A 17,761-nucleotide genomic window follows, 5' to 3' on the forward strand; every position below is an offset into this window, starting at 1 on the left:
TCTTAATCTCTTCACCTTTTTCACCCAGACTCCCAACCTCCAACCTCTCTGGCAATCACCACCTGGGTCTCTGTGTCTATGAGTCTATTTCTATTTTATTTATTCATTTACTTTGCTCCTTAGATTCCACATACACTGGGTGGCCAGATTATTATGATCTCTGAATGTATAATAATCTGGCCACTCAGTATATATATTAGAGGCCCAGTGCATGAATTTGTGCATGGGTGGGGTCCGGCCAGCCTGGCAAGGGGGAGGAGACATGGGCAGTTGGCCGGCCTGCCTGCTGGTCAAACTCTTGGTCGAGGGGACAATGTGCATATTAGCCTTTTATTGTATTATATAGAATATATACTTAGTGGCCAGATTGTTATGTGTTCAGAGATCATAATAATCTGGCCACTCAGTGTATAAGTGAAATGATATATTTGTCTTTGTCTGACTTATTTGACTTAGCATAATACCCTCTAGGTCCATCCATGCTGTCATAGATGATAAGATTTCTTTATTTTTTATGGCCAAGTAATAATCCATTGTTTATATGTACCAAACTTTTTTATTCACTTGTTTATTGATGTGCACCTGGGTGGCTTTTATACCTTGGCTATCGTAAATAATGCTGCAATGAACATAGGGGTGCATATATTTTTTATAATTAGTGCTTTGGATAATAAAATGCAATTTTAAATTATTCTTTAAACTACCACTGCAGATAACCACAAGAAATGTTCAGGCCTGAAAACATGTTCACTCATTAATCACCAATTTCTAACTGGTTGGCTCTCTCTATATAAAAGCATAAGCAACTGAACGACTGAAAACAGGTCGCTATGACGTGCACTGACCGCCAAGGGGCAGACACTCAATGCAGGAACTGCCCCTGGTGGTCAGTGTGCTAACATAGCCAGCTAACCTCCGGCAGTCCTTTCCCTGACTGGCAAGCCCGATCACTCTGATCGGAACTGGATGAGATGGCTCCAATCAGCCTTGATTTCTGGCCATTCCGAGGGACCCCACCATGCACAAATTCATACACCAAGCCTCTAGTCTGCTAATAAAAGAATTTTGTCATCATAAAAAAATATTTTTGATCTTAATCAATGTGACTTGACAAAAACATTTGAAACATCAGTTTGGTTCTTGGAGACACTAGGAACCACTGTACCTGGGACAGTGTACCTGTACACTGTTCTGTAACAGGTAATTCCACCTGCTGACACACCTCTACCCACCAGGCTGGAAGAGAGGCCGCACATTCTGTGGCCACTGCACTGAACATCAATAACCAAAGAGCCAGGAAGGAGGACCATTGAAACGTTCTCTCTGCCCAGGTTTATCACAGCACCCCATCCCATGATGCTCTAGTCTCCCTTAAGGAGCAAAGCATGTTCCTTCCATTCTGCAGTGGCTTCCTGCCTCCGCCCAGGTAAGAAGGCTCAGGATACAGATTACGTGTTTAATTGGATAAAAGCTCTGGAGTCACGTAAAGGCTTTAATGTGCTTCTCTTGGACAGTGCAGCAGGTGGGGGAGGGGAGACAAAAGAAAAATGCGTTGGGGGCCTTGAGTACATGCAGCTAGAAGGCCATAGGACAGACTCCCAGGCCACAGCCATGGCCTCTAGGGGGTCACAACAGATGCCTGGCTGACTGCATCAGAGTAACTGGGACGCTGATCTCAGAGGGAGCAGGCTCTCAGGCAGCTGGGAAATCTGGGCGCGGACAACAAGCAGGCATTTCAGAAGAAACAGAGCCGATCCCAGTCAAAGCACCCGCAGGAGTCAGCGCAGGAGCCCTGTAGGAGAGAGAGTGGTCAGCATCCGGGACCTGAGGACACACCCTGTCGCCTCCTCTTGGGCCCTCAGCATCAGGTAAAGCTGAGGTCCCACATACATTCATCACCTCCCTCAGAATCTGTCGGGGTGAAATCAGCTGAAGAGGACACCCACTTTGGCTTACACAGACAGCTGTTACCCTTGGGGGATATGAACATTTCATCTGTTTAGTAAAGTTAATGAAACTAACCCTCCGTCCACCACTAGGAGTCAGTTGTAAGTGCCCACAGGCAGGAGCCACCAGCATGGGGCACAAAGTGGGCATCATCACTGTGCCTACCACCCAAGACGTGGCTCTGGCTTCACAGAAAGATTCACCAAAGTTAAGCCCTGGTTCTGATGACAACCCGGAGCTTCCTTCAGCAACTGGGCGAGCTTCTCCCCAAATCCTTGGTCCCTGGCAGGGGACACGCCATGAACCGCGGCCTTTGTGACCAGATACACTCCTCTCCCAACCCTCCCTCTTTTTCCTGTCCCAGCACCCCCACCATCCTCCCTCCCCAATTAAGTCAGAGCAGAGACAGCACCTGGGAGAGGCCCACGAGATCCCACCAAAGGACTTTACACAGAGACAGGTCTCATCACACAGCCAGTCCCTCTCCCGCCCACAGACAATGAGAGAAGCAACTCAATTGGAAATCTATGTCCTCCGCACCCATCAGCCACACGGCCTTAGCCCTAAGCTACAATTCCCCGAATGAGTGGGCCTTTCACCAGGAGGAAGGGAAGCCAATGCGCTGACCTTAAAGAAGCAGCTTCTGTAAGGGGCCAGCGAGACAGGATGAGCTCTCAGCCCAGAGCTCTTGCCACAGTCACGCCTGTGGCAGGGCTGCCTTTCAACCCGTGAACTCCAGTCCAAAGCCTCGCCTGGCTGTCCGTCCTCTCCCACCACCAGCCCGGCTGTCCGTCCGTCCTCTCCCACCACCAGCCCGGCTGTCCATCCTGTCTCACCACCAGCCCGTCCGTCTGTCCTCTGCCACCTCCAGCCCGGCTGTCCGTCCTCTCCCACCACCAGCCCGGCTGTCCATCCTCTCCCACCACCAGCCCGGCTGTCTGTCCTCTCCCACCACCAGCCCGGTTGATTGTCCTCTCTCACCACCAGCCCCGGCTCCTGCCTTCCAGATTGGGAGGTGAGTTACAACTAGACGCAGAGGCCCCTCAACAGAGGGCCCCGGGCACAGCCCATCTTCCCGTTTCCCAGGTGCTTACCCTTCTGCTTCCTGTGACGGACGACAAGGCCCAGCCCCAGGAAGATCAGCCCCAGCACGAAGCCCCCGACGCCACTCAGCATCTTGCTCTGGGCGGACCCAGACTGCGCCCCTGGGGAGCAGAACCTGGGTGTCAGCTTCTGTCCCCAAACCCACAGGGGCCCTTTGGAGCCTCCACCCCGGGGCGGGACCAGCCAGTAAGCCCTGGGCACCGTGGGTGGTGACAGGGGGAAGTGGGTCCTGCTCCTTCACACACGTCCTAACCTTGGACCCCAAGCCCCGTCACCAGCTGCCACAGTCAGAACTCCCAGGCTGGGTACTGGGCACAGTGTAGAGTGATCTCCTTAGGGTCTAGAAACACAATGAGATCAGGAACCTACTGATGCCACTGCCACGGATCGAGAGGGCCTAGCATCCTGTGATGTCCACTCAGCAGTGGCACATCAGAGGTAGGGATGTGATGGGACGGCCAGGGCCCCTGTTTGCCCTCTGTCTGTGGGACCCAGGGTGCAGGGAAGAAAGTGCCCCTTACGCCACTCCACTGTGATGGGGCTCTGGAGGCTGGGGTGCTCCACGCGGCAGGTGTAGACGTCTCCGCGCTGGGGGGTCATTTCCAGCATCACCAGGACCTGGTAGGTCCAGTCCCCGTTCTTGATGACGGGGGTGGACACGACGCCGGCCGTCTCCTCCTGGTCGTTCCGGAACCACCGGACTCGGACGTGGGCTGGATAGAAGTCTGTCACTGAGCAGACCAGCATGTTGTGGTGGTTCAGGGTCTCTGTCCTGGCCGGGGAGACCGTGACTGTGGGCTCCGCTGGGAGGGGGGTAACAGACAGGAAAAGACAGAGTGAGATTCACGGGGAGGGGCCTCCCTGAGCCAGCAGGAAAGATGCCTGGATTCCGAGTCCGGGATGAGGACCAGAGCTGGGCCACTTGATTAGCTGAGTAAACACATGAGCCAGTTAACTTTTCAGGGTCAAGAGCTAAGCAATCATTTTATGGGAGTTATTCTATTAACAATTAATTAAAATGAAGCCCTTGAAGTGTTTAAATTGCTAGGTTATACAGACCACTAGTCACAATGTTTTCAAATAAAGATGAAAAGCCTGGGCTTCTTTTCCCTCCACCTTGACAGGGACCCTGGGATCCGCTCCAGGGACTCCCACCAGGGCAGCGACCCTGTTTCCTGTTGGTGCCGCAGCTCCGCACAGTGGAGGGAATGCATCAGTGTGAGTCTCAGGGGCCTGAGACCCTCAGCACTGGTCACGGCTCCAGGAACAGTGACAGGGACTGGGGATTAGGAACATTACAGACAGTTCTATGTCCAACAGAGCAGGAAGCAGTGAGCATCACTTCCTCCCTCCACAGCAACTTCTCAAACAGGCTCTTCCTGCCATTCTCAGCGGAAACACGGACGGGGTTTAAGGGCAGGAGCTCTTCTCACATGTCACCATCAACAAAGCCCGCTCGGCTGTTAGCCTAACCCAGCTCAGAAGCCATTCTGGTTGCATACTATTAAATAATAAACTTCATGTCCATGTCATATATGCCACCTACGTTTTATCCATTTACTGATTCACTTATTCATTCATTCAACAAATATAAATTCCACAAGCACTAGGAAAAGAAAGATAATCAACAGACCATGGTCCCTGCCCTTATAGAACTTGCAATCTAGTAAAATAAGTGTTATTTCAAAAGTTTGTAATTTTTTGAAGGAAAAGAGAACCTTGAAAACAGGTCACACTGATAAACATTACATTTGTCCACGTCTCAATTTCTTTATCTTCTCAGATAGCCATCTGTGGTCACACATTCTGGACCTCTCCTGCCTATTTGCACATCTTATCCTTTATCTCTGCAGCCATTTTCCTGCATCTCCCATTTTCGGATAGTATGAAGCTATATGCTAAATAGTTCATGTGTGCACTTTAACCATGTTTTCATTAGTTTTTACATATAGAGAGAGGAATGGAGAAGAAAAGGGGGAGAAAGAGAGAGAGAGGAAGAGAGAGAGATCAATCGGTTGCCTACTGTATGCACTCTGATCATGGATCAAACCCACAACCTGAGCATGTGCCCTGACGGGTAATCAAACCCACGACCTTCCAGTGCATGGGACAGTGCTCAACCACTGAGCCACACCAGCCAGGTTCTCCTTCCTGGGGACTGACAAAATCATGGTCAGCTAGCTGGATTTATAAAAGCTGTCAGCTTACTAGTAGGCAGATTTGGAAAACAAAAACAAAAACAACAACAACAACAAAGGGCAAGAGTTCAAAAGAAAAATGTTAGAATAATTTTTATGAAAATAGACCTAAAATGGCAAAAATATAAGCACTTGGTAGCATTAGGATGTGGGTCAGAAGATGAGAGAGTGCAAAGTCAGCAAAAGTTATGTGAACGTGTGCAGATAACACTGGGGCCAGACTAGGGATTCACTAGTAAACTTTCCATCCCACCAGCACTGAAAAAGGCAGGAACAGACTCATTTTGCTGTTTCTGGTCATAACAGCTTTATGAGGCTGTGCTCCCAGTGTATACATGCAATGCAGAACACAATGACTGCTGTGTAGTACATAGCTGGGCTAATTAATTTAAGTGATTATTATATACCAATATTAGCATATTAAAGTGGTCATGCTAACTCCTAACACACAAGTAGTTGTGAAGTTAAACAGCATTACACAGAGGGTGTTTGATAAGGTAATTGTCAAGAAATAGATGCTCATTAAATGGGTATAATTCACAATATCTATTCCTGAGTGGGTGGTGATTCTGGGGGAGAGGAGGCAGGGTCTAAGAAAAAAAAATAAACCTGAAAAAATGTATTCAATCATTTAATAGCATCACTTTATTTCCTCCAAACTTCAGCTCTATTGCACCATTTCCTGAGCTTTCTAAGAGATTAAAGTTCTGCCTATGAACTACTGAAGTTGTTTTTGCTTTTAGCAAACAATTTTCTCAGACTTTGCATTCACAAATTCTAATTAAGATCCAAGTCAAGAAGAGTTTACCACATTAAGCAAAATAGCACAAATTAATTAAAAGTCCATTTTTAAGGCTGTATTTGCCCTTCTGTTTTCTACTGAGCTTCAGTGGGTGGCAGCTGAGAATTTATTCATTAATTTCACAAAGTCTGAGTGAGCTTACTGCACCAGAAAATGAATCAGTAAAGGCCCAGAAACATAACTGGCAGTCGCTGCTAAAAGAGGTACAGGACTGGTGACAGACATTTAGGAAAACAGAATTCACATGGATAATAATCTCAGACCAAAGAGCCAAAACAGTAAAAAGCTTCTGCACAGCTAAAGGAACCATCAACAAAACAAGAAAGCCCACTGCATGGGAGAGCATATTTGCCAATATTATCTCTGATAACACTATTATCTCCAAAATTTATAGGGACATCAAACAACTTAACAAAAGGAAGATAAACAATCCAATTTAAAAAAATTGGCAACAGACCTAAATGGACACTTTTAAAAAGAGTACATATAGAAGATCAGGAAGCGTATGAAAACATGCTCAAAGTCACTAATCATCTGAGATGCAAATCAAAATGACAATGCGGTACCACCTCACATCTGTCAGAATGGCTATCATCAACAAATCAACAAATGGATGATAGCCATTCTGACAGATGTGAGGTGGTACCGCATTGTCAGCAAATGGTACAGGGTACAGGAAAAAGGAACCCTAGTGCACTGCTTCTGGGAATGTAGACTGGTGCAGCCACTGTGGAGAACAGTATGGTGTTTCCTCAAAAAACTCAAAATAGATTAACGAGACCCATCCAAGATGGCTGCCCAGGTAAACACCTAGCCACAGCCGCACACAACAATTTCAATAAAATACAACTAAAATATAAAATGGACATTACCCAGAACTACAGGAAAGTCGACTGACTGGAAATTCTACAACGAGAAGCAAGGAGAAAACCAGAAGGAAGCACGGAGGAGCTGGAAAAGCCTGAGGTACAGAGACACGCCGAGCGCCGAGAGGACGGAGAGGAGGGCGGCTGAGTGCCTGGCTGGCGTTCCCTAGCAGGAAGGAGATAAAAGATCCAACTGTGCTGGGCCCCAGTTCCGACTGCTCTGAACCCCAGTTCTAGGCCAGACCCCGGGGACCCAGGCTCACACAGAGGGAGCTGGACTGTAAGGTGGAACCCCGGGGGAAGCGGCGAAAGGAGGTCCAGGTGGCACGCACATTGCACACAGAGAAGGGACGGTTGGCTGTGCCACGGGACTGCCCTGGCGGGAAGGAGACAGGGGCTCCAGACTGCTCTGAACGCCACCTCCAATCCCACTACCAACTGAACTGAACCCCAGTTCCGGGCTCATTGGAGGAGAGCCTAGACTGTTTGGTAGCAGGTGAAAATCGAGGGCACCTTTCTCTCAGAGGCCCTTGCAGCAAGTACTGAAGGACCTGAGACCCGGGAGCTGCATATGGTGGGGCTGACGGAAGCCAAAGCTGTAGGCTCCACCCTGAAACCCGGCCCCATTTGTAGCTGCCAAATGCGACAACGAAATAGATCACAAATGAAAGAAATGGAGGACAAAAAGCGACTGGATATAGAGTTCAAATCTACGCTTATAATGTTTTTCAAGAATTTCCTAGAAAAGATTGATAAGACCTATGAAGATATGAAAAGAGATCAACTAGAATTAATAAGGAATCAACAAGAAATAAAGAATACATTGTCTGAAATAAAAAAATATTATGCAGAGTCCTAAAAACAGAATGGAAGATCGCAAGAATCAAGTCAAAGATTTGGAACATAAAGAACCAGAAGACACTCCTCCACAGAAGCTAGAAGGCAAGAGAATCCAGAAAATTGAAGATAATGTAAGAAACCTCTGGGACAACTTCAAGCGAACCAACATCTGAATTATGGGTGTCCCAGAAGATGAGGGAGAGCAAGATATTGAAAACATACTGAAAGAGATAGTGACAGAAAACTTCCCCCACCTGGTGAAAGAATTAGACTTACAAATCCAGGAAGCGCACAGAACTCCAAACAAAAGGAATCCAAAGAGGACCACACCAAGACAAATCATAATTAAAATTCCAAGAGCAAAAGACAAAGAGAGAATATTAAAAGCAGCAAGAGCAAAGAAGGTAGTTACCTACAAAGGAGCACCTATACGATTGTCAGCTGATTTCTCAACAGAAACTATGCAGGCCAGACGGGAAAGGCAAGAAATATTCAAGGTGATGAATAGTAAGAACCTACAGGCAAAGATAATCTATCCAGCAAAGCTATCACTCAGAATCGAAGGCCAGATAAAGAGCTTCACTAATAAAAAAAAAAAAAAGCTAAAGGAGTTCATCACCACCAAACCAGAATTATATGAATTGCTGAAGGGGGTTCTTTCAGAAGGGAAAGTAAATAAAGATAAAAATTATGAACAACAAATACGTAACTATCAATAAGTGAATCTAAAAACCAAGGAAATTTAAAAAAAAATCTGATGAACAATATTAACTGGTGAATATAATAGATTCAGAGGTATGGAAGGGGAGTGAACTGACGATTCTTGGGGAAAAGAGGAGAGGGGGATGTGGGAAGAGACTGAACATAAACTGTGCACCTATAGATGAGGACAATGTGGGGTGGGGAAAGGGCAGAGGGTGGGGTGGGAACCTGGTGGAGGAGAGCAATGGAGCGGGGGGGAAAGGAACATTTGTAATAATATGAACAATAAAAATTTATTAAAAAAAAAAACAAAAAAAAAACAACCAACAACTAAAAATAGAACTCCCATTTGATCCAGTAATCCCACTCCTAGGAACATATCCCAAGAAACTAAAAACACAAATCAGAAAGGATATATGCACCTCTATGTTCATAGCAGAACAATTTACCATAGCAAAGATTTGGAAACAGCTTAGGTGCTCATCAGCAGATGAGTGGATTAGGAAACTGTGGTACTTCTACACAATGGAATGCTATGCTGCTATAAAAAAGAAGAACTCTTACCATTCTCAATAGCATGGATGGAATTGGAGAGCACTATGCTAAGCAAAATAAGCCAGTCAGAGAAAGATAATTATTCCATAATCTCACTTATTTGTGGAATATAATGAACAACATAGTCAAAACCAGTTTGGCATCAGCCTGCGAACTGAAAGGTCCCAGGTTCGATTCTGGTCAAGGGCATGTACCTTGGTTGCAGGCACATCCCCAGTAGGGGGTGTTCAAGAGGCAGCTGATCAATGACTCTCTCTCATCAATGTTTCTAACTATCCCTCTCTCTTCCTCTGTGTTAAAAATCAATAAAAATAAATTCTTTAAAAAACACACACACAACATAAACTGATGAACAAAAATAGAGAAGCATTGAACAGACCATCAAACTTCAGAGGGAAGGGGGTCCTGGGTTAGGGTTAGAGTTAGTGTTGGGGGGGCAGCCAAGGAGAGTCAATGGGGGGAAAAGGAAACATAGATAATATTATATGTAATACTTAAAACCACTGGTTCTCAACCTGCGAGTCTCAGCCCCTTTGGGTTGTCAAACAACCCTTTCACATGGGACACCTAAGACCATAGGAAAACACAGATATTTACATTACTAATCATTAAAATTCAGTTTTGAAGTAGCAATGAAAATAATTTTATGATTGGGGGTTACTACAACATGAGGAACTGTACTAAAGGGTCGTGGCATTAGGAAGGTTGAGAACCACTGCTTTAAACAAAGAATTAGAAAAAAAGAAGAAGAACCAAAAAACTCAGTCATGACTGTGATATAGTGCACGTGTGCGAAGGGCCTTGGAGGCAGTGTGGAGCTCTGAATTTCCCAGGAGGGTTAAGCTGGAGGTAGACTTGCTACAAGCTTACAGCAGCATGGGGGCAGGGACGAGGGGCACAGGGACACAGAATACAGGGACACAGGGCACAGAGACACAAAGCACAGAAACATGAAGCACGGGGACACGAAGCACAGAGACACAGGGACATGGAGCACAGGGACACGGAGCACAGGGTCATGGACACAGGGACACAGGGCACAGAGACACGGAGCACAGGGACATGGAGCACAGGGACACGGAGCACACAGACACGGAGCACAGGGACATGGAGCACAGAGACATGGAGCACGGGGACATGGACACAGGAACACGGAGCACAGGGACACAAAGCACAGGGACATAGAGAAACGGTGCGTGAGTAGAGAGACACAGGGCACAGAAACACAGGGCACAGAGACACAGGGCACAGATAAACGGGGAAACAGGGTAGTTCTCGCAAAGTGAGGGACAAGGAGCCAAACTCACCTGAGTGTGAGGTGGGAGGTGCAGAATGGATGGAAAGAGGAGCAGACACCTGGGCCCACTCCCATGCCTGATGGGCTCCCCGGGAACTGGACTGGCTAAGGGGTCTGTGCAGGTGCCATCCCCCAGGCCAGAGGAGTCCTACCATCTCACCACCCTCCCCCCCACCCACATCCTACTCTGGTCTTCCCCCATTCCCACCCTGAATCCCGCCCCTTACCCCTCATTCCCCCCTCAGTCCCCCCCCTTTCCCCTCATTCCCCGCTCAGCCCCCCTTTCCCCCTCATTCCCCCCTCAGCCCCCTTTCCCCTCATTCCCCCCTCAGCCCCCCTTTCCCCTCATTCCCCCCTCAGCCCCCCTTTCCCCTCATTCCCCCCTCAGTCCCCCTTTCCCCCCATTCCCCCCTCAGTCCCCCTTTCCCCTCATTCCCCCCTCAGTCCCCCTTTCCCCTCATTCCCCCCTCAGCCCCCCTTTCCCCTCATTCCCCCCTCAGTCCCCCTTTCCCCTCATTCCCCCCTCAGCCCCCCTTTCCCCTCATTCCCCCCTCAGTCCCCCTTTCCCCCCATTCCCCCCTCAGTCCCCCTTTCCCCTCATTCCCCCCTCAGCCCCCCTTTCCCCTCATTCCCCCCTCAGTCCCCCTTTCCCCTCATTCCCCCCTCAGCCCCCCTTTCCCCTCATTCCCCCCTCAGCCCCCCTTTCCCCTCATTCCCCCCTCAGTCCCCCTTTCCCCCCATTCCCCCCTCAGTCCCCCTTTCCCCTCATTCCCCCCTCAGCCCCCCTTTCCCCTCATTCCCCCCTCAGTCCCCCTTTCCCCTCATTCCCCCCTCAGCCCCCCTTTCCCCTCATTCCCCCCTCAGTCCCCCTTTCCCCTCATTCCCCCCTCAGTCCCCCTTTCCCCCCATTCCCCCCTCAGTCCCCCTTTCCCCTCATTCCCCCCTCAGCCCCCCTTTCCCCTCATTCCCCCCTCAGTCCCCCTTTCCCCTCATTCCCCCTCAGTCCCCCTTTCCCCCCATTCCCCCCTCAGCCCCCCTTTCCCCTCATTCCCCCCTCAGCCCCCCTTTCCCCTCATTCCTCCCTCAGCCCCCCTTTCCCCTCATTCCCCCCTCAGCCCCCCTTTCCCCCCATTCCCCCCTCAGCCCCCCTTTCCCCTCATTCCCCCCTCAGCCCCCCTTTCCCCTCATTCCCCCCTCAGTCCCCCTTTCCCCTCATTCCCCCTCAGTCCCCCTTTCCCCCCATTCCCCCCTCAGCCCCCCTTTCCCCTCATTCCCCCTCAGCCCCCCTTTCCCCTCATTCCCCCCTCAGCCCCCCTTTCCCCCCATTCCCCCCTCAGCCCCCCTTTCCCCTCATTCCCCCCTCAGCCCCCCTTTCCCCTCATTCCCCCCTCAGCCCCCCTTTCCCCTCATTCCCCCCTCAGTCCCCCTTTCCCCCCATTCCCCCCTCAGCCCCCCTTTCCCCCCATTCCCCCCTCAGCCCCCCTTTCCCCTCATTCCCCCCTCAGCTCCCCTTTCCCCCCATTCCCCCCTCAGCCCCCCTTTCCCCTCATTCCCCCCTCAGCCCCCCTTTCCCCCCATTCCCCCCTCAGCCCCCCTTTCCCCTCATTCCCCCCTCAGCCCCCCTTTCCCCTCATTCCCCCCTCAGTCCCCCTTTCCCCTCATTCCCCCCTCAGTCCCCCTTTCCCCTCATTCCCCCCTCAGCCCCCCGTTTCCCCTCATTCCCCCCTCAGTCCCCCTTTCCCCTCATTCCCCCCTCAGTCCCCTTTCCCCTCATTCCCCCCTCAGTCCCCCTTTCCCCTCATTCCCCCCTCAGTCCCCCTTTCCCCTCATTCCCCCCTCAGCCCCCCGTTTCCCCTCATTCCCCCCTCAGTCCCCTTTCCCCTCATTCCCCCCTCATCTCCCTTTCCCCTCATTCCCCCCTCAGCCCCCTTTCCCCTCATTCCCCCCTCAGCCCCCCTTTCCCCCCATTCCCCCCTCAGCCCCCCTTTCCCCTCATTCCCCCCTCAGCCCCCCTTTCCCCCCATTCCCCCCTCAGTCCCCCTTTCCCCCCATTCCCCCCTCAGCCCCCCTTTCCCCTCATTCCCCCCTCAGCCCCCCTTTCCCCTCATTCCCCCCTCAGTCCCCCTTTCCCCTCATTCCCCCCTCAGCCCTCCTTTCCCCCCACTCCCCCCTCAGCCTCCCTTTCCCCTCATTCCCCCCTCAGTCCCCCTTTCCCCTCATTCCCCCCTCAGCCCCCCTTTCCCCTCATTCCCCCTCAGCCCCCCTTTCCCCTCATTCCCCCCTCATCTCCCTTTCCCCTCATTCCCCCCTCATCCCCCCCTTTCCCCTCATTCCCCCCTCAGTCCCCCTTTCCCCTCATTCCCCTCATCCCCTTTCCCCTCATTCCCCCTCACCCCCCTTTCCCTCATTCCCCCTCCTCCCCTCATTCCCCCCTCAGTCCCCTTTCCCCTCATTCCCCTCAGTCCCCCTTTCCCCTCATTCCCCCCTCAGTCCCCCTTCCCCTCATTCCCCCCTCAGTCCCCCTTTCCCCTCATTCCCCCCTCAGTCCCCCTTTCCCCTCATTCACCCCTCATCCCCCTCTCCCTCCTTCCCCCTCAGTCCCCCTTTCCCCTCATTCCCCCCTCATCCCCCTTTCCCCTCATTCCCCCCTCAGTCCCCCTTTCCCCTCATTCCCCCTCATCCCCCCTTTCCCCTCATTCCCCCAGTCCCCCTTTCCCCTCATTCCCCCCTCATCTCCCTTTCCCCTCATTCCCCCCTCATCTCCCTTTCCCCTCATTCCCCCTCATCCCCTTCCCCTCATTCCCCCCTCATCCCCCTTTCCCCTCATTCCCTCAGTCCCCCTTTCCCCTCATTCCCCCTCAGTGCCCCTCTCCCCCCATTCCCCCTCAGTCCCCCTTTCCCTCATCCCTCTCTCTGCCCTTCCCTCATTCCCCCCTCATCTCCCTTTCCCCTCATTCCCCCCTCATCCCCCCCTTTCCCCCTCATTCCCCCCTCATCCCCCTTTCCCCTCATTCCCCCCTCAGTCCCCCCTTTCCCCTCATTCCCCCCTCAGTCCCCCTCTCCCCTCATTCCAGGGCATGGTCCCCCTCAGTCCCCACCCTGATCCCGCCTCCTCCTCTGGCTCCGGGTCCCTTCAGTGGGGGGAGCTGGGGTCCCAGAAGCCCCCTCCCAGGGAGGAAGACTGGTCAGGCTGAGGGGGCGGGCGGGCTCACCTCGCAGGTGCAAGGTCATGGCCTCATCCATAGGGTAGTTGTGTCTGCACACCCTGTCCACCACGGCCCGATTCTCCTCCAGGACGTCCTTCTGGCTGTTCCAGTACTCCGCGTCCGGCCGCCCCAGCGGGGTCAGCGCGCGGAACTCACCCACGTCGCTGTCGAAGCGCACGATTTCCACCCGGTTGTAGATGTCTCTGTACAGGTACCGCACCCGCTCCGTCCCGTTGGTGAAGTAGCAGAGGGCCTTATACTGGTACACGAAGTCCCCTGTGGGCAGCCGCAATCAGGCCTCTACCAGGACCTTCTCAGCAGAGACCGCAGCCCGCCCCACCAGCGCCCGCATCCGCCCCGCGCCCCCTCGCCCCCCCCCCACCCCCGCAGACTCAAGAACTGCCCCCTGCGGGGAGGGGACAGGTGAATGAGCCTCTGGGGTGCCCTGGGGCTTGGGTGCCCCCTGAGCCCAACACCTGCTGGGAGGGCAGTGTGTGATCTCCCATCCACACCACCTCAGAGCAGTCAGGACACCCCTGTGAGGCCCCCTTTCCCATGGAATCCGGGAACCTCAGAGACCAGAGTCCCACAGGCTGAGCCTGGGGAGCAAGGACGAAAAGCCGGACCCAGCGTCTTCCTCCCACAGGCTCGCTCTCCCTCCTCCTCCCTGGAACAGAGCCTTCCCCCCACTCTGTGAGATCCAAGGGGCCCCTGACCCCAACCCTGCGCTCCTCCCACATACACACTCCCAGAAAGGGAGGCTCATCGCGGAAAGGGCACAGGCTCCCAGTTAGACCACCCGGATCCCAGGCAGCTGTGCCAGTGGCCAGCGTGGCGGGCTGCCCGCAGCACCCAGAGCACAAAGGTAACTGTAGGGACCAGGACACCTACACTGGGCGGCAGGAGCACTGACAGCGCTTACATGGAGACAGAACCCTGTCTGAAATACATGGCTTCCCAGCATGCCGCCTCTCTTCACTCTCCCCTTCTCCTCAGGCCAGTCCACCTTCAACTCAACACTCAAACCCCCCCCCCCCCTTCCCTGTGGGGCCCTAAGTCCCTGGGAGGACCCTGAGCCCCTGCCCCTGGCTCCAGCTCAGCTGCCCGCAGATGCCAGGGTTTGCTGGGAGCCCTCCCCTCAGGCTCAGGGAGGGGAGCCCTTTCCCCAAAACCTGCCCCACAGGCCTGCCCCACACCTTCCCCAGCCACAGCCCCTTGGTCTTCAGTCCACACAAGGTCCTGGGGACAAGCCCTGCTGTCTCTTCTTTGGAGAAACTTTTTCTTCAAAAATAACCCTTTTCCTGTCACTGGCAGTGGCCAGTCTCCACCCTCCGTTGTGTCACCCCCTGGCTGGAGCCCCTGAGATGGCATGTCCTCGCCGTGTCCCAGAAGGCGGACATGAGAAGGCAGCAGCTCCCTTTCCCGAAGAGGAAAAGCGTGATCACAGACTGTTCTCAGGTCAGAGCCACCCCACGCCCAGCCCAGGTCCCTCGGAGCCCACAGGGCTGGCGGTGGGCAGCTGCCCTGCACTCACCTGGGGGGTCTCTGCCCTCAGCCACTGGGGCCCTCAGCGCCACCAGCCACAGCATCACAGCTGCAGCCCAGGGGCCTCCGGGGGCCCACAGAGCCGGCTTCCCAGACATGATGGAGCACAGAGGAAGAAGTAAGGGGAGAGAGCCTGCTCCACCTGATGGCTGATGGAGCCGCTTCAGAGAATAAAAACCTGAGAGAGCAGCCACTCAAGGTCAGACTGGGGAGTCCCCAGGGAAGGAGCCAATCAGCACTGGAGCTGGCCCGCCTCATCTGTCTCTGGGCAGATGCCTTCTCTGGAGGTGCTTCAGCCAGAGCCTGGAACCCCCCTGCATGGGATTGCTCTGGAGGAACATGGGAAGACTTTCTCTGTTATAGAAGGTGAATGCCTTAGGGCACATGTGTCAAACACAAGGCCCGCGGGCCAAATCCAGCCCGCCAGGCCTTGCAATGTGGCCCGCACCGCGCTGTCATCACTGCACTCCGCTGTCAGTTTATGACATTGTCAGTTTATGACTGTTCAGTAAACCATTCGGCCCGCGATTTAGGCTGGATTTTAGATTTTGGCCCCTTCTCTGATTGAGTTCGACACCCCTACCTTAGGGGTTTAGAGAACTGAGAGAGAAAGGGGATTCAAGAGTGGACATCTTTGTGATATTCGGTTAAACTTATTGTCCTTACACTTGAGGTGTTTAGGAGGGAAGTAAGTGGGGACCATGTACCAGGGAGAGAACATCATTGTCACGGAGATGCTCCTTCATTATCTGAAACACTCCGGAGCCTGGAGCCTGCTGGGAGGAGCAGGGCCCTGAGAGGAATGGCCTTGAGCTGCAGGGCCACCTCGAATGCCCTTTATGAGACAACAAGTTACTCAACCTCCTTCAGCCTCAGGCTTCTCTTTGGAAATGTGGGTTATGTTTCTTGCATTTTACATCTGCACCTTCACACACACACACACACACACACACACACTCACAGCACTGTGACTGCTCTAAGAGTGCAACACGTTCCGCTCTGCTGCACGTGTAGCTGGTGGGACTGTCACACACAAAATACACGCACTCCTGCTGGCCAGTGAGGCTTCCTCAGGGGAGAATTACTGCATTTGTGCTCATTGAATGCAAGTATCTGAAAGTTAAGTTGATTTTTCTTTTGCTTTTTTGTTTGTTTGCTTGATGTAGCCTATTGCAAGCTCTTGAGGTTTTCTGAGCTGCCATTGGGTCAGGCCACAAGAGCTGGGTTTAATGGCCGTGGGAGTATCTGGGGCTAAGGAAAGATGAGAATAAATACCGCTGCTCCCTCACTTCTCCAGTGGGATATTCTGAGGGGTTTCTACATTGAAGTTGATTTTTCTCTTCTAAGCTCTTCTGCTGCTTCAGTCCTCCCTGGACCACAAAGTAGGTCCATCTGATATCAGCAAAGGAACAACCACAGACATTCACACCAGCAGGACATGGGCGCCTGAGCTCCAGGTCAGAGAGCAAAGACATGGGGAAGCACCTGGGGCCTGACAGTGTGATGCGGGAGCAGCTGTTCACACTCACCGCTCCTGCTGTGCGGCCCCTGAGCATCACACCCACAGGCGGAACTACTGATGTGGTTTTAATCAATGAGTTATTTCCCAGGGTCCCCGCGCCCATGCCTAGGGGTAGTACTGCATGGTTATAGAGCAATTAAGGCAATGTCTAGAAAATATTAATAAACAAGATAGTGTCTCTCTCTATATATATATTTGTTAGGTTCTTTCAAATTTGAGGACAGGGTCTGGAAGCAGAATATAAGGAATTCACCAGATAAAGGAAGCAGGGAAGTGATTAAGCTCACATGGAGGCTGTGAGCTGGTCTCATTTTCTCTGTTGGGTGCATTGCTCCGAAGCACCTGTGCCAGGGGATGGACCCTGGGCTCTGACCAGCAGTGGTGGGTCAGGGTCAGGGGCAGGGGCACTCCAGAGTAAGGTTGGAAGCATAAGAGAGGAACATCCAACTCAGACCTGGAATGGGATTGGGGGACAAGGAAGAATAGAGAGGGAACTTTAAGGTGCCTCAGTGCCCTAAGCCCCCACCTCAGGGTCCCTGAGAATCTGTGATATTCAGTTAAAACCTATTGTTCTTGAGATTTTTAGGAGAGAATAAGTGGGGATCAGCAAGGGCCTCTGGCCCATCTCCTCCCTCCGTTCATGGGGGGAATTCCATTAGTTCTGCTCCGGGCCCTGCACTGGGCTCTGCTCCGGGCCCTGCACTGGGCTGTGCCCCGGGCCCTGCACTGGGCTGTGCCCTGGGCCCTGCACTGGGCTCTGCTCTGGGCCCTGCACTGGGTTCTTCTCTGGGCCCTGCACTGGGTTCTGTCTGGGCCCTGCACTGGGTTCTGTCTGGGCCCTGCACTGGGTTCTGTCTGGGCCCTGCACTGGGCTCTGCTCCGGGCCCTGCACTGGGCTCTGCTCCGGGCCCTGCACTGGGCTCTGCTCCGGGCCCTGCACTGGGCTCTGCCCCGGGCCCTGCACTGGGCTCTGCTCCGGGCCCTGCACTGGGCTCTGCTCCGGGCCCTGCACTGGGCTCTGCTCCGGGCCCTGCACTGGGCTCTGCCCCGGGCCCTGCACTGGGCTCTGCTCCGGGCCCTGCACTGGGCTCTGCCCCGGGCCCTGCACTGGGCTCTGCTCTGGGCCCTGCACTGGGCTCTGCCCCGGGCCCTGCACTGGGCTCTGCTCCGGGCCCTG

The 17,761-nt window shown here is 53.0% G+C and overlaps 1 protein-coding gene and 1 long non-coding RNA gene across 2 annotated transcripts in view; both read right to left on the reverse strand.

The window, feature by feature from the left end:
• The window catches only part of LOC311626233, a 1,185,289-nt gene that overhangs the window by 1,128,827 nt on the left and 38,701 nt on the right, over window positions 1–17,761 (reverse strand). The window lies entirely within an intron of this gene.
• Window positions 1,473–15,244, reverse strand: LOC311626195 (HLA class II histocompatibility antigen, DQ beta 1 chain-like). The gene is made up of 5 exons (XM_084891251.1): window positions 15,052–15,244; window positions 13,524–13,793; window positions 3,573–3,854; window positions 3,042–3,152; window positions 1,473–1,792 (listed from the first exon to the last, which is right to left on the reverse strand). Exons 1-5 carry the CDS (start codon window positions 15,158–15,160, stop codon window positions 1,779–1,781), a joined length of 786 nt encoding a protein of 261 aa, XP_084747377.1. The 5' UTR covers window positions 15,161–15,244; the 3' UTR covers window positions 1,473–1,778.

Source organism: Pipistrellus hanaki, assembly GCF_964339955.1.
Source record: "Pipistrellus hanaki genome assembly, chromosome: 7".
NCBI lineage: Eukaryota > Metazoa > Chordata > Mammalia > Chiroptera > Vespertilionidae > Pipistrellus > Pipistrellus hanaki.